Source organism: Camelus ferus, chromosome 15 (genome assembly GCF_009834535.1).
Source record: "Camelus ferus isolate YT-003-E chromosome 15, BCGSAC_Cfer_1.0, whole genome shotgun sequence".
Lineage (NCBI taxonomy): Eukaryota > Metazoa > Chordata > Mammalia > Artiodactyla > Camelidae > Camelus > Camelus ferus.
The window spans coordinates 30729526-30745084 of record NC_045710.1 but is presented as its reverse complement, the minus strand read 5'-3'; the positions used below and the strand labels follow the sequence as shown (position 1 = coordinate 30745084).

The following is a 15559-nucleotide window of genomic DNA, read 5'->3' as shown; positions in this document are numbered from 1 at the left end:
AGACCCAGGCAATGAAATGGAAACCAGACGTGTGGGTCTGTGTAATTTGGGTAAAGAGATTTCTCCTTACAGCTTTGTGATCTGATCTCCGTTCTCTGCATAAGACTCTATTTCATGGGATCCACTTACACACGAGTCTTACCTTGCAGGTGCTTCTAGACGTAAAGCTTCTTGCTTTATTACTGAACGTGATGAGGCTTAGGAAAACAAGGGTTCCCGCCTCAGTGGCTGTTCAGACCACCCTCCCAGGCTTGCAGCCTTTCTAGTCCTCCAAGTCCTACACCTCTCCTGTGTGAGCCGACACCAGCAGCGAGGAGGGAGGGCCAGCCCTCTTCCCTCTTGCTCCTTTTACCCCCAGGTACACTATCTCTCCACCCCTCACACCCCTGCTCTGAGTTAGTCTTTGGGAAATGTGTCCTGGGGAGTAAGACTCATTGAAGAGCTCCTTTCTTACCCACCCCTTTTATTTAAAGCCACAGGGGCACAGAATTGAATTACCCACTGTCCCCTGTTCCCGGCACACTCTGGCTCCATTCCCAAGGAGGTCTTTCCTTTTTTGTATTTTGTTGTTGTTGTTGTTAAGGTGAAATTCACATGACATACAGTTAACCATTTTAAAGCATGCTATTCAATGGCATTTAGTGATTCATAATGTGCAACCATCACCACCCTCTAGTTCCAGAACATTTTCATCACCCTCCCCAAAAGCCCATGTCCATTAAGCAGTCACTTCCTATCCTCCCCTCCCAGCCACTGGCAACCACCAGTCTGCTTTCTGTATCCATCAATCTTCCTATGCTGGCGATTTCATATAAAGGGAATCATATGACCTTTTGTGCCTGGCCTTTTTCACTAGGCATAACGTTTACAAGTTTCATCCGTATTGTAGCTTATATAACTACTTCATTTATTTTTATGCCCAAGTAATATGCAGTTGTATGGATGTATCATATTTTGTGTATCTACTCATCCAGTGATGGACATTTGAGTTGTTTCCACCTTTTGACTGTTATGAATAGTGCTCCTGTGAATATTCATGTGCAAGTTGTTGTTTGAGTGCTTATTTTCAGTTCTTCTGGATAATTACTTCGGAGTGGAATTGCTGGATTGTATGATAATTCCATGTTTAACTTTTTGAGGAACTGGAGGTCCTTTCTTAATGGTTTCTCCTAGGTCTACTCTGACAAGGAATAGCAGGCATGTACCATCCCATCCTTACCCTCTAATACACACTGACCTCATTCTACTACATCTGGAAAGAAACGGAAGGAATGAGGCTGAGGAACCAGGAGTCTCTCTGGAAATGAAGAGGTCATCAAGGACATGCTGAAAAGTTTGGATTCAGGCAAGGGAAGAACTTAGAAAGGGATTCAACAACCCAGAATGAAGGAAGATGTGAAGTTAAAACACGTGTGGCTGGTGTGGCCAGTCCACTAGTGACGAAGGTGTAATACAGGACAGCATGGACTTACTTACTCCTATAATTATCGGGACGGGGGAGCCAGGCAGAAAGAGCCTTTCATGCTAAAGAGTTAAGGCACTTGGGCTCTGAGGAGCCACTGTAGACTTTTAAAAAGGAAGTGTTAGAAAGATTGCCTGGACCACAGGGTAGAGGATGGCTTGAAGAGAAGGAGGCCAAGACTAGAAGCACAAAGGCTGGTTGGGAGGTTGCCATTGTTCTAAAAGGAAGACTGGTGAGGGGGAACCTCAGAGCAGCAGTGGGGATGGAGAGGTACAATTGTTGGACAGGTAACTGTGGATATAGAGGTGAGGGCCAGGGATGGGGTGCCACTAAGAAGAGAGGGCAGGAAGTAGCCAAGGAGAGAGTGCCAAAGCCCTGCCCACACTGCCAGAGACTGGATTCAGATGAGCGGTGGAGGCCACGCGTTTAGGGACAGGAAGGTTGTGGGAACAGGCCAGACTGCTCCTTGAGTGAGGACCAAATTGAGAGGATACTCTCCTCCTTTCTCTCCCTTCAAAATGAGTTCACTGTGTTTTGACCTCAACATTTTTACTTGGAGGACATTGCAACTCCATGTAAATACAAATTTTTTTTAATCTGAACTATATCAACATTGATAAATTTTCATCAGGGAATTATTTTCCAGTGTGACTCCATCAAGCCAATTTAATTCCTTGATTGATTTTCTATATAGAGCCATTAAAATGTTCTAATGGTCTCCCTTTTTATTAATTCTTTTCTCTAAAAAATTTGACAGTGAATATTTGCTTTTTGGTCCAAATTTTAGTCAATAAGAGTTTCACCATACTTGGTTTTCAATTTTGTCAGGATTTTTGGTTTGTGTTTGTATGTTTGTTCCCACCATCACATTTCCCCCCAGTTATTGTTGTTGTTGTTGTTGTTGTTGTTGTTGTTGTTACTATTTGCAGTTTTGAGTGTTATTAACAAAATGACTTCTTTGGTCAGTTACTGTGAATTTTATCTCGTGCTATTTAGCCATTGTCAGTTTAGGTTTACGTGGATTGTTTTGACCAGTAGCATTCGTGGCAAAATCAAAACATCTTCAAGGTCAAAAACAACCTGCTGCTTCCCAGGGTTCCTCTTCCGCCTAACCCCTCCTCCCACCCTCCCAAGGACTGATACCGAAAGCAAAGGAGCCGATCTGGGCAGTGGACTCCAGGGTCTTAAAACCCTTAAGACCCAGATGCTCCTCCCAGCAGCTCATTTTAATCCATCCTGCCACAGTTTGATCTTTCCTCCTTTTTAGTTGCTAAAAACCCAGAGCCTCACTGCTCTGTATTCTCTGAATTGTCATCTCTTCCTTGGCTTGTTCTTAGAAAGAGATGTTTTCCGTGGCCTCTCCCTCCCCTTTCCTCTTCCTGGGTTTTCTAGCCTCAGTTACTCCACTTCCATCAGCCCAGGGCCATGGCAGCAGGCGGTTTCCGTCACCTTTGGAAGGCAGACAGCAGTTCCTGGGAAGCTGCCGGGGAATTTTGGTCACAGATAGGAAAGGCCTTGAGAAATTGGGAGTGAATCCCATTTCAAGACACAAAATTCCCAGAAACTTTGAAATCACAGGCACTTATATTTTGAGCACTGTTTATAAATGTTAAATTAACTTTGTGAGTTTAGGAGTCATTTATACCTTGATTTGCTTGTTATATTACAATGGGCTGTCTTTGTTCTGTTTATCTTTTTATTTTTTTAAAGAGTATCTTTTTTTTCTTTTTTTTTTCTTTTTGAATGAAGGTGCTGGGGTTTGAACCCAGTACCTCATGCATGCTAAGCATGTGCTCTACCACTGAGCTATACCCTCCACCTTCTTTGTTCTCTTTAGAGCTCTAAAAGCCTGGGAGTGAGGAGGGGGCACCTAAAAGGGAGCTTTCTGGATTCTCGATAAGGCTGGTAGGTGAAGTGGGAAAGTTCTCAGGAGAGAAAAATTACCATCCTGAATGTTTCTGATTTCAAATTTCTAGTCTTCAGATACACTTCTGGACCATCCTCACCCACTACCTCCCCTATCCCCCCACCAGTGTGATGGGGGAGCTGGGCAGCCCGCCATGTTAGAAGGAGCTCATCAATCCAAAGAGCTGAGGCTGAGAAAAAATTCCCTGTAAGAGAAAGAAATTCCAGTAGTGAAATAAACTAAAGAAAACTAGAGTGACTTTAAGGAAAGGGAAGTAGTGAGGAAGGAAATAGCTCAGTGACAGAGCACATGCTTAGCACTCACGTGGTCCTGGGTTCAATCCCCAGTACCTCCATTAAAAAAAAAAAAAAGAGGAAAAGGAAGAGAGAAATTGCAAGACCCAAACTGGAGGAATGTGGACCACGCCTACAGAGCCGCTGACTCTGCCCAGGCAGAGGAAGAAGAGCTGATGGCAGAAGGGGATCTTAGGTCGTCCAGACACCTGCAAGAGGGCTTCCCAGTCTGTTAGCAACCTCATTGTACCCCAGCTCCATCAAAGGCTTTCCTACCTGCCCTCGCTGGCTCACTAGTTCACTGGGCAGGGGCAGGGAGAGACGGGGAGAAGGGGTCAGATTGCCCTCTCCAGGAGGAGCATTTGGGGTGAGTGACCATGTAGAGAAGAATAAAGCCCAAGGCACTTACCTTCCACGGAGAGGTGGAGGTGATCGATTTCTTAGGGAGACTCAGCAGAGTGGAATCACCAAGGTGCAGGCTGAGTGCTGGGGAGGTGCTGGAGAGGTCCCAGCCCATCTTGGGACAAGGGGCTGACCTGGCACAGGAAGGACCTGGCTGACCTGGCTGATTTATCCTCGATGAATGGAGAAATGCCAAGTGTGGGCCCGAGCATCTCTCATCTGGATCCAGCTTACTCCTCACTCTGTGGCCCCTTCACACACCAGGGCCCCAGGGACATGCTTTGGTTATTCTGCTCTGGAGCAGCCATGGATGAAGCCCACGTGCACCTTACTCCCTGCTGACCTTGGGAGAAAAGGAACTGTATGTTGCACACAAAGCTGCTTATAACTGCTGTCCCCGGAAAGGTGGAGAGGTGGTGGGTGCCCTCCCTCCTCCTCAGGTTGCAGGCCCCTAGGAGAACCAGGTCTTTTCCACAGCGTTGCTGCCTGAGGGTGATACTTGTTTGAATCCATTTCTTATTCTTCGGTGTGATTGGAAGTGAACAAACGCAAATGTTTTTATAAGCTTTGAGCCGAGTGCACTGTTAACCGGCTGTAATTTAATTTATCAACCCCTCTTTAGTGGAGTCTGGCCCTACTGAATAAGAAATGCACACTTACAGCTCTTATGAAATGCTTATTTGTTTTCATCCATATTGGCTGTATCCATTTTTAAAATCAGGGCAGGGGAAGTATACATATATATTGACCCAGTGATTTGAGGTGGGCCCACATTTTTTAAATCATAGTTATTTTAACTTTAAAAATAAAGATTTTTTTTTTTACTATATCGCTTCTATAAAATTAAAACAAAAGATTTGCTGCAGTATTCCCGGCTTCGTGACAAGTCACCAGGAAAAAACGTTTGCATTGGTCATGTAACTGTGTCTGTGGGAATCTCAGTCTTTGGGAGCTAGGTCTACAGGAGCTTTTGGGAACCTAGGCTGTTTGTTCCATATGAAAATAGCTGGAAAATTAAGAAAAAGCAAATTCCTAATATTTGAAAGGGTTTTTTTCCCCCAAGTATTTTTAGAATTTCAAACGATGGTGTTTTTATCCTTTCCCTGGAAAATTTTTCCACTTCCAGACAGAAAGGGCTCTGTAGCAGCCTGTTCACCTCTAGTGGCTGCTTTTCCCCTTTTGTCATCTCTCTGCCCAGAGAGCTGGTGGGGAGGGGTGACCTTCCAGAAAGAGGGGGTGAGGAGGTGAGCTCCGTCTCATATGCCCCAAATAGAGACCCAGGCCCCTGGTTCCTGATGGACACTGAAGGGTTCCATCCCTCCCTGCATCTCCTGGACTTGAAGAGACTTCACTGAAAGGACCCTTTACAGTTGGGGAGGGTTGTGGGGAGGGTGAAAGCAGGGCTTCTCAGCCTCAGCACGTCAGCATTCTGGGGAGAGGGCTGTCAAGTGCATTGTAGGATGTTTAGTGTCATCCCTGGCCCCTACTCAGTGCACACCAGTAGCACCACCGCCTCTGAATTGTGACAACCAAAAACGTCTCCAGACATTGGTAAATGTTCCCCAGGGGTCGCATCCTCTCTGGTTGAGGTTGAGAACCACTGCAGGGGAGGGAAGCAAGAAGTGATGTTGAGGCCCTTAGAGACTAGCTATGGTGGGAACCTGTCGCCGCCCCCTGCCGCCCTACAGCCGAGAGCAGAGGGAATGGGGTTACCAGAACCCAGGGGGGAGCTGAATTAGGGGATTGCAGCCACCGCCAGAACCTTGGCAACTTGCAGGGAAGGGTGCAGGAAAAAAATACCCAACCTCTCTCTCTTCCTACCTTCCAAAATCTGTGTTCCCTTCCCATTAGATGAATCTGGCTAGAAGCCAGGTGGCAGGGAAACTTGGGTAATTCAGTCCATGGAGGTCAACCTTCTGGGGTACTGAGCAGGATAGAGAAGGACAAAGAATAGGTCTGAGGGGCAAACAGAAAATAATTAGTGTTTTCATCCATCCCTCTATTCATTCAACATTGATAGGTAGCTTAGCAAAAATGGTTCAGGGTCAGAGAAGCCTGGATTTGTAAGCTGGCCCTACCACTTACAGCCTGGGTGATCTTGAATGGGTTACTTCTCTAAACCTCAATAACCTTAAATGTTATTTAAGATGTCTCCTGTAGGCTGTGACCACTGCTCTGCTCCAGGCCGCTGTTATCACATTAAAATACAGACCTAGAGACACCAGGTTCTTGAATTTTCAAGAGCTGCTAGACATTTGGATTTTTACATGTGAAGTCTCCTGATTTTTAAAAAATGTGAGCTGTACCAAACTTGTGTGAAGCCCCAACAGTCCATTTGCACCCCTGCCAGATGTTTCTGTTGGGGCCCTTGGGGCCCTAGGACCCCTGAGCTGTGTGTATTTGGTTGGTTCTGCCTCCACGTGTACTGTCTTTTAAACAATGGTCTCTAGGGCTTAAAAAGTGAAAAGAAGAAAAGGAAGGAGGAGGAGGAAGAGGCGTCCAGCTGGGCCAGGTGAAGTGTGAGTTCCCCTCCAGATGTAGTAGCGTGGCCAGGTCGGGAGTGAAGGCGAGGACTGGCTGTCGTCCCGGGCGCGACGTAGAGCCGTGATTGCGTGGGCAGTGGTCGCAGTGCCTGCTGGGGCTGCCCGTGGGAGCACTGGCCGGCACTCTTGGTTCTTCTTTGATGAAATTTTCAAAACACTCAGATAAAGAACAGAGACTAATACCACAGATACGCGTGGTCCCCCACCCAGACTTCCTGCCGGGCTTTTCAGAGCTGCTGTAGCACCACCTCCCTCCATTCCTTAGGACGCTGACCTTCCTCAGGGCCATTTGTCTCAGGTCAAGGTCACCCTGGAGCTCTGTTTACTGGTAAGGTCTGAGATGATGACCTTTGGTGATCAAGTCCTCTCACTGACTGTGATGCCTGGAGATCCCACCTCTCCGCCCTGGCTCTGAGGGCCCTGGAGAGCAGAGAGCGGGGCTCCTGGGGTGAGGGTCGGGAGAGACGGGGCCAGTAAGGATTCTGCAGCCCCTGCAAGAAGTTGAATGGCCGAGTCAGCAGCCAAACCGCGCTTCGGTTCCACGTTTGTTTCCTCTGACTGGTTAAAATACAGGCACTTGCCCTGCTGGGAAGGGGAGAAGTCCATAGAGAAGACTGGACGTAATGAAGTTGTCTGAAAAGAGCCCAGTGAAACCTTAAAATACTTTCATTCACCCAAAAAAGGCACAGTAGTACTCACTCGGTCACACACCGCCTTTGCCTCCCAGGACTGCTCGAGGCTGTCTGCGCCTCCATCTTCACCTCCCGTCCTCATTCCTCCTCCCACCCCCACCGCCAGCCCCCTTTTCCAGCCGGCAGGTCTGCTCTCCCTGCTCTTCCTTTTCGTACAGCTGTGCTTGGCCTCTGATGCTCTGCCTGCCTAAGTTTCCCTCCATGAAGATCCCCCTCCTCCCACTCCTCACTTCTTTTTTCCTCTTCTGTCCTTTCATTACTACTAGTAATGGTATCATTTGTCCCCGTCATACACCATCTTGGACTGTTTCCTGACACTTCGTCTGTGTCAACTTGCCTCTGGCTCTCTGACTGAACTATTTGCTCTCTGAGAGAAGGGCCTGGGGTTTTCCTCCTGTTCCCCACAGTCCCCCACCCCCCAGCCCCCCCAGCTGGTGATCAGTTAATACCTGTGGGAAGATGAAAGCGTGAATTGATGGGTAAATGGGTGGGTGAACAGGGTTGGATGGCAGGGTTGAGGGATTTGCCACAAATGCTTGAAACAGGATTCTCCAGAGCTGGGGGCAGGGAGAATCCAACTCATCACCATTTATACTCAGCATTTCCTGGGCTGACTTGACCTCTATTGGGAAGGACTGGGAAGGAGGCTTGACCAATGGCCTTGTTACCCCCAAAAGGGGAAGGGAAAAGACCCTAGTTCTTGTCTTACCCGAAAGATAAGAATTCAGATGGGAGACAGAAGCATTGTAAAGCAAAGATTTAAAGGTTTTATTAGTAAAGGGAAAGTACACCTCCAAGAACGGGAAGCAGGCTGATCCGAGGGCAGGTAATAATGGTCTTTGTTTGCCCTTTCTCTTAAACCCTCACTTAGAGGTGATCTCTTGATTGATTGACAACTCTTGCCCCTGGAGTGCTTAATCATGCTCGTCCCTTTTTGCACACGTCCTTACCCATGATGCACACAGAAAACCCATTAAGGGGGAGCCTAAACGGCATGCTAATTATATTACAATGAGCACTGGGTCATGTCTGGTTAGGTCCTTGTCGCTTCCATGCAGTTATGGCTGTTGGGTTCTAACCGGTTTCTTTCTGGCACTCGTTTAGATGAAATAAAGCCCTTTTACGCTGAAGGCGAGCATACTGCCATCATCCAGACCATCCTCCCTCTCCTCCACCTTATCCGCCAGGTTCCTCCCACTCATCTAACTACCTAACAGCCTGAGTCTAGAAGGTATCTTCCCCCATCATACTTTAGAATTAGATGGTAAGTTTCTAATCCATGATCTGAATTGCTTTTCAAGTTTGGCAAAATGGGAAAAAAATTCTTGTTTACATTTTCATTTTAATCAGTACAGTTGAGAATAGCCTCAAAGCCTCTGACTTGCCTGTCTGTCTGCCTAGAAATGAATGATCACTTCTCTTAGTCGAGGGACACGGGCTGGGACTTTGAGTGCATTCAGCACACTAGCTGTGTGATGCCTGGGTCTTCAGCTCCCAGCCCAGGGTGGGCCTCTTCGTGGAGGTGGGAAGAAGACTGGGCAGGGGAGCATGAAGCAGTTTCTGAGCAGCAGGTGTGCCCCTTGCCAGGAGAGCCCCGACGTGGCTGGGGCAGAGGCAGTCCAGCCTCTTGTCTGCTCTCCCCTACCATCCAAGTGAGTTATCCATTCTCAGGGATGGAAAGCACAGGATTAACCAGTTCCAAAGGCTCACTTGTTGCACTTCCAACTAGTTTCCAAATGACTGAATGTTACAGGACATGTCAGCTACTTGTCTTGCTTTCCCACGGGACTTAGCACGGCCCTGGCCACACAGCCGACCGTCAGCACCTAGTTCCTGACTGTCTCGTGAAGGGCCCAGGCAGAGACCCAGCTCCTCCAGGAAGCCTTCTCGAGCCCCCTTTCTATCTTCTGACCCACCATTCGCCTCTGCAGAGACCTCCAGCACCCAAGCCCTGGGCTCCACAAGCAAGCCTGAGGGCTCTAAATGTGTCCCCAGGCCCCTCCAGTAGACCGCCTCTGCCCAGGTCAGGCTTCCTGGAACCAGCAACTGGAACCAATGTAGGCATATAGCAGATCTTTTTAAAATATAATAGTTTTACCAAGGTATACCATACACATACCATACCCATTTAAAGAGTACAATTTAGTGTTTTTTTAGCATATTCATAGAGTTGTACACCATCAACACAATCAATTTTAGGACACTTTCATGACTCCAACAAGAAATTCCACACCCTTTAGCAGTTACCCTTCATTCCTCTGTGTCAGTTTCCTGTGACTGCTGTAACAAGTTACCACAAACTTGGTGGCTTAAAGCAACAGCAACTTAGTGGGTGGAGGGCATAGCTCAGTGGTAGAGCACATGCTCAGTTTGCACGAGGTCCAGCGTTCAATCCCCAGCACCTCCATTAACATAAAAGGAAAATAAATTAAAATTTAAAAATAAATTAAACAACAACAGTTTATTGTCTCACAGTTCCAGAGGCCAGAAATCTGAAATCAAGATGTCAGCCAGGCCACATTCCCTCTGCAGACTCTAGGACAAATCCGGTCCTTGCCTCTTCAGGCTTCTGGAGGTTGTCAGCATTTCTTTATGCATCCCTCCAGTCTCTGCCCCTGTCTTCACATCACCTTCTCCTCCATGTGTCTTCCTTCCTACGTGTGTCTGGTGTCAGACCTCCCTCTGCCCCTCTCTTATGTAGGACATTTGCAACAGCATTCTGGGTCCACCCAGGTCACCCAAAATTATCTCCTCATCTCAGTATCATCAACTTAATCACACCTGCAAAGACTCTTTTTCCAAGTAAGATAACATTCACAGAGACCAAGGACTTGACATGGGTAACTTTGGGAGGCCATTCTTCAGCCTTCCACACTCTCCACAGCACCCCCTAGCCCAGATGGAATTCACGTAGATACAAAACATCAAATTAAAAGTGCACATATGTACAAATTTTTAGTATATTCATAAGGTTGTACAACCGTCACCACTGTCGGATCCCAGAACATTTTTATTAACCCAAAAAGAAACACTATATCAATCAGCAGTCATTCCACCTGCTCCCCATTCTCCAACCCCTGGCAACCACTAATCTACTTCTTGTCTCCATGATTTGTCTGTTTTGGACATTTAATATGAGTGGAATTATACAATATGTGATCTTCTGTGTCTGGCTTCTTTCACTTAGCATAATGTTTTCAAGGTTCATCTGCATTGTAGTGTGTATCAGTACTTCATGTCTTTTTATGGCTGAATAATATTCCATTATATGGATGTACCACACTTTATTTATCCATCCACTGGTTCATGAACATTTTGGTTGTTTCCACATATTGGCTTTTATGGATAAGGCTCTTATATAAACATTTACCATACACATTTCTATGTGGATGTATGTTTTTTATCTCTTAGGTATATGTCTAAGAGTGGGAGAGACTTTAGGACTGGTTTCCACAGTAGCTGCACCATTTTACATTCCTATCAGCAGTGCATGAGAGTTCCCATTTCTTCACATCTTCATCAAAACTTAATATCTGTCTTTTTGATTAAAGTTATCCTAGTAGGTATGAAGTAGTTCCTCGTTGTGGTTTTGATTTGTATTTCCCTGATGGTTAATGATGCTAAGCGTCTCCTCATGGGCTTATCGGTCATTTGTATATCTTTTCTGGAGAAGTGTCTATTCAGACCCTTTGCTTATGTTTTAACTGAATTATTGGTCTTTTTAGTATTGAGTTTTAAGAGTTTTTAATGCACTTTAGATACAAATCCCTTGTCAGATACACGATTTGCAAGCATGTTCTCCAATTCTGGGAGTTGTCTTTTTGCTTTCTTAAGGATGTCCTTTGAAGCACAAAAATCTTCAGTTTTGATGAAGTCTAACTTTTTTTGTTGTTGCTTCCTTTTTGGTGTCATGTTTAAGATGCCATTGCCTACTCCTATGTTTTTTTCTGAATTTTAGAGTTTTACCTCTCAAATTTCAATCTTTGATACATTTTTAAGTTAATTTATATATATATATATATATTATTATTTATTCATTTATTTGTTTGTTTGTTTGTTTGTTTGTTTGTTTGTTTATAGTGAGGTGTAGGGGTCCACTTTCATTCTCTTGCATGTGAGTATCTAGTTGTCTCAGCCCCATTGGTTGAAAAGACTATTCTTTCCCCCCAGTTGATTGTTTTGACACCCTTGTCGAAAATCTATTGACTGCAAGCGTGAGGGTTTATTTCTGGACACTTGGTTCTATTCCATTGATCTGTATTATGTCTATCCTTACGCCAGTTTTGAAATCAGGAAGTGTGAGTCCTCCAGTTTTGTTGTATTTTTCCAGATTGTTTTGGCTGTTCCGGACACACAGCAGATTCTTCTGACACATTTGTTGCTCTGTCACTTGCTTTCTTGTTTGCTTGATGGACTGGCAAGGCTGTGAGGGCCTAGCTGACCTGCATGGTTAGGTGAGAAATTCCTCTCCCTCCTCTTCAGCCTCCCACTCACAAGGCATTTGGGCAGGAGAGGTCTGCGCTGCTCTGGCTGAGCCGTCTTTGTCCAGGGCAAGGCAGTAAAAGAGGGAACTTGGTGAGGTGACTCTGGCCCCTCAAGCAGGAAATCTAAATCTAAACAATCCTCCCATCCCTGCCTCCCTTCCCCTTCCCTGCTCACCTTACAGGGTTGGTGTTTGGGTGGTTATAATTCTACTAGATCCACTTCCAGCCAACACACCAGCTCTCCTCGTGTGCCTCTGTCATTCCTGTCACTCTCCGGCCACTTCCTAAGCACGATGCACTGTGAGATGGTGCAGGATTGGGGATACCTGTCCTGTCAGGTGGGGCAGGTGTAGCAGTCCAGCCTTCCTGGGGCATCTCTGGACACCTCCAAGTGTCCTTTATGGACCCAGCAGGAATGTTGCCTGAGCTGCAGGCACTGATTTTGCTGGTGGATGAGACTTTTTTCTTCCCCGGGGTGCTTACAGTCCTTGCCTTAAAGAGACAAAAAGAAGGGTGGGGGAAAAGAGGGGTGAATCAGAGGGCAGATTTTTCTGAAAGATTTCAAGAGAAGTTGACCTTTGATACTGGTACCACAATACTGAGGACTTACAGCTTTGACCTTTTTCAAAATCTGGCAAGAAGCTGGGAGCTCTTTTTAATGAATAAAAGTGATAAAATCAAGTCTGACTTCTTCATCCCCATAGGGTACCAGGAGCGTTTCACCACGGCCTCCCTGCAGGGTAGGGGGTGGCCTATGACTGAGAGAAACTGAGCTCAGTGCCGCCAGTGCTAACTGTGTGAACTTGGACCTGTTACCCACCCTTCTGTGAGCACAGCATCCTCATTTGTTAAATAAAGTTACCTCCCTCCTGGTGGCAGAGGGAGGACAATAAGGGTTCAAATAGAAGGAAACTGTTCATTATTATCAACTGATCGAATGCTTTCTTTGTGGCAGTCTTTATGTTAGTGTTTAAACTAAATCAGGCGGGGTAAAGGAAAAGATTTCATGATCTGCAGAGCCACAAACTGGAATGTTTTGAGCATCTGCTGTGTATTTAATCCTATGCCAGTCTTCATGTGTATTTTTGATTCTTTGAGGTTTGAAAGATGCTAATTAATGGTACCTCTTCCCCATACAGATTCTAAACCAGTTGAGAACTACACAGAGGAAGTCAATAGAGATAAAAGTAGAGATTGTATTATAGGTGAAGGCTGGATCAACAAACACATGGCTCAGACCTCCAGCTAAAGTGCACATTCATACCTCCCTGCAACTTTTTGTTTCCCAGTTCGAAGCCTGGTTCCAGGCTGCAGAGCCTAAGGGGCAGGTGTCCTGTGGACTGATTTGGGGCCCTGAGGATGGTAACTTTGGTCCTTTGGCTGCCTCCATGAGTCTAGGCTCTGCTTCATGGGCTTTAAGTAGCACTGGTCCTGATGGAGGGTCACCAACTCTGCTTATCTCATCATAAAGACCTGTGTCTCTAGAATGTTGGTGCTAATTCTCCAAATCTGTGCTCTGCGTGCACCATGAAACTTGCTGTCAATTCCAGTTTCTCTGTAGACACTTAAAGCTCTGTGACTATATGCAGGTGAGTTAACCTATCTTGAGCCCTGGATCCTTACCTGTGAAGTAGGGGTGGTAATTCCCAACCCAAAGGATGTTGAGGGACTGGAGAGAAAGTATTTGGTTAGGGACTGGCACATAATAGGTCCACTAAGCCTGGTTCAATGCACTGGGGAACTCAGCTTCCATTCCAGACTCTGAGGCTTTTCTCTGTGTGCTGAGCAAGTCTCTTTGGGGGCCAGATGGTCAGGGACAGGTCTGTGGGCTAGAGTTAGAGATGCAGATTTGGGAAAGACAAAGTCCCAACAGCAGTGGGTCACTGAAAGGCACTGCATGGAACTGCAGCGATTTATTGTCTGTGTAGTGGGATTTCAACCCCATGTTTCAGGCTTCCTCCAGGTTGGAGGTGGGAGGGACAGGGTGGTTAGCAGAAATGTCAGTGCCTCCCTTCAAACCCATACTTAGGACTGTCTAAGGCAAAATGGTGAAGTCAGCAATGGTTTCCCCAAGGCACCCACCTCCTCTTTCTGCACCCCTTCCTACTCTTTCAGCAGCCTTCCCCTAGCTGGCTAGGAAGATGGGTCTCTGAAAAGCGAATTTACTCTAATACAGAGGGCAGCAAGATATGAGCTAATTCCAGCCTCCCTCCTGTCATTGTACAGCCTGTGAACTACAGACGGTTTTTACATTTTTAAACAATTGGGAAAAAAAATCAAAAGAAAAAGAATATTTTTTGACATGTAAAAATTACATGAAATTCACATTTTACTGGAACATTAAATAAAACTTTTATTGGAACCCAGCCACAACCATTTGTTTACATATCGTCTATGGCTGCTTTCAGCAGAGTTGAGTCGTTGTGACAGTCTCCCAAAGTCTAAAATATTTACCTTCTGGCCCTTTAAGGAAAAGTTTGTTGCAGGGAAAGGGGGTGGGAATGGATAAACTGGGAGTTCGAGATTTGCAGATACTAACTACTATATATAAAACAGATAAACAACAAGTTTCTTCTGTATAGCACAGGGAACTATATTCAATATCTTGTAGTAACCTATAATGAAAAGAATTTGGAAAGGAATATATGTATGTATATGTATGACTGAAACACCAGGAATTCACACACATTGTAAACTGACTATATATCAATTTTTTAAAAAAGTGTGTTGGTGCCCTGCTCTACGACGTTAAGAGATTTAACGTGTTATGTACGGGATTTGCTTTCAGAGGATGGGGCAAAACAATGGAATTCAGGTGTTGCTGGCGGGTCTGCAGGGGAGACACTGGGTGGGAAGCTTTCCTGCTATCCTTCCAGGTAGAAGGGCTGAGGGGAGATAAACGTCTAGTCCTGCAGGTGGGGCTGCTTCTGTCCACACTGGGATAGGGGGTCAGGCCTATGCATTACTCTAGCTGTGGAGACAGCAGGATTCAGAAGTGGATTCACAACCCTTAGTGAGCCTTTCCCACCAGCTTCCCTGCCTGGCTGGTGGCAGTGACTTTACCTGAGGCCTTTCACATTCCCAGAGCTCTGCCCAGCCTCCTGGTTGACCCTGAGCAGCACACTCATTGGTCGCGTCTCTCTTGTTTCCGCAGAATTTGCCTTCTGCCAGGTGGATGCCTCCATTGCTCTGGATCTGGCCCTGGCTGTGCTGTGTGACCTGCTCCAGCAGTGGGACCAGCTGGGCCCTGGACTCCCAGTCCTGCTGGGATGGCTGCTGGGAGAGGGTGATGACCTCATGGTCTGTGTGGAGAGTGCGCATCAGGTAATGCCGGGGTCTCAGGGCAGTGGAGGCGGGTGGGAGTGTCCTAAACCCACTGTATGCCACACTTAGAGGCTTACGTGGGCTGAATGTGCCTGCTTCTGGATGCTCAGATACCGAGCAGTAACCGATTTGGAAGGCCTCCAAGTGACTCCGGCAGCCTGCTGGGGGTGCTGGGGGGCACCTGGGCGGTTCTCATGGTCGGCTTTGGGGGTTCCAGTGGTAAGCCTTCTGAGCAGTCAGGGGAGAGGACTTTGAAAGAGGCCTCTTGGAAATTGAGAGTTAATTATGGAGAAGGCTCATTAGTCAGCATTGGAGTAACCAGGGCTCCCACAGTGAAGTCTGAAAGTGAAATACCCCCAGAGCATCAGGGTCCTTCCAGGGTCTTTGCTGCTTGAAGAAAACTGTGTGCCTCCTCCAGATGGGGGAGCAGTTGACAGACAGGGAAATTGAGGA

The 15559-nt window shown here is 46.5% G+C and overlaps 1 protein-coding gene and 1 long non-coding RNA gene across 4 annotated transcripts in view; one reads left to right on the top strand and one right to left on the bottom strand.

Moving 5' to 3' along the window:
* The window catches only part of THADA (THADA armadillo repeat containing), a 286708-nt gene that overhangs the window by 269443 nt on the left and 1706 nt on the right, over nt 1-15559 (top strand). For all 3 annotated transcript variants that reach the window (XM_032497409.1, XM_032497410.1, XM_014560974.2), the window contains one exon: nt 14937-15106. In XM_032497409.1, the coding sequence (XP_032353300.1) occupies nt 14937-15106 (170 nt within the window). The remainder of the gene's footprint in view (nt 1-14936; nt 15107-15559) is intronic.
* Nucleotides 11410-12156, bottom strand: LOC116668966. Its single transcript, XR_004326289.1, has 2 exons — nt 11958-12156; nt 11410-11837 (listed from the first exon to the last, which is right to left on the bottom strand). It is a non-coding gene; the product is annotated as an uncharacterized LOC116668966 (long non-coding RNA).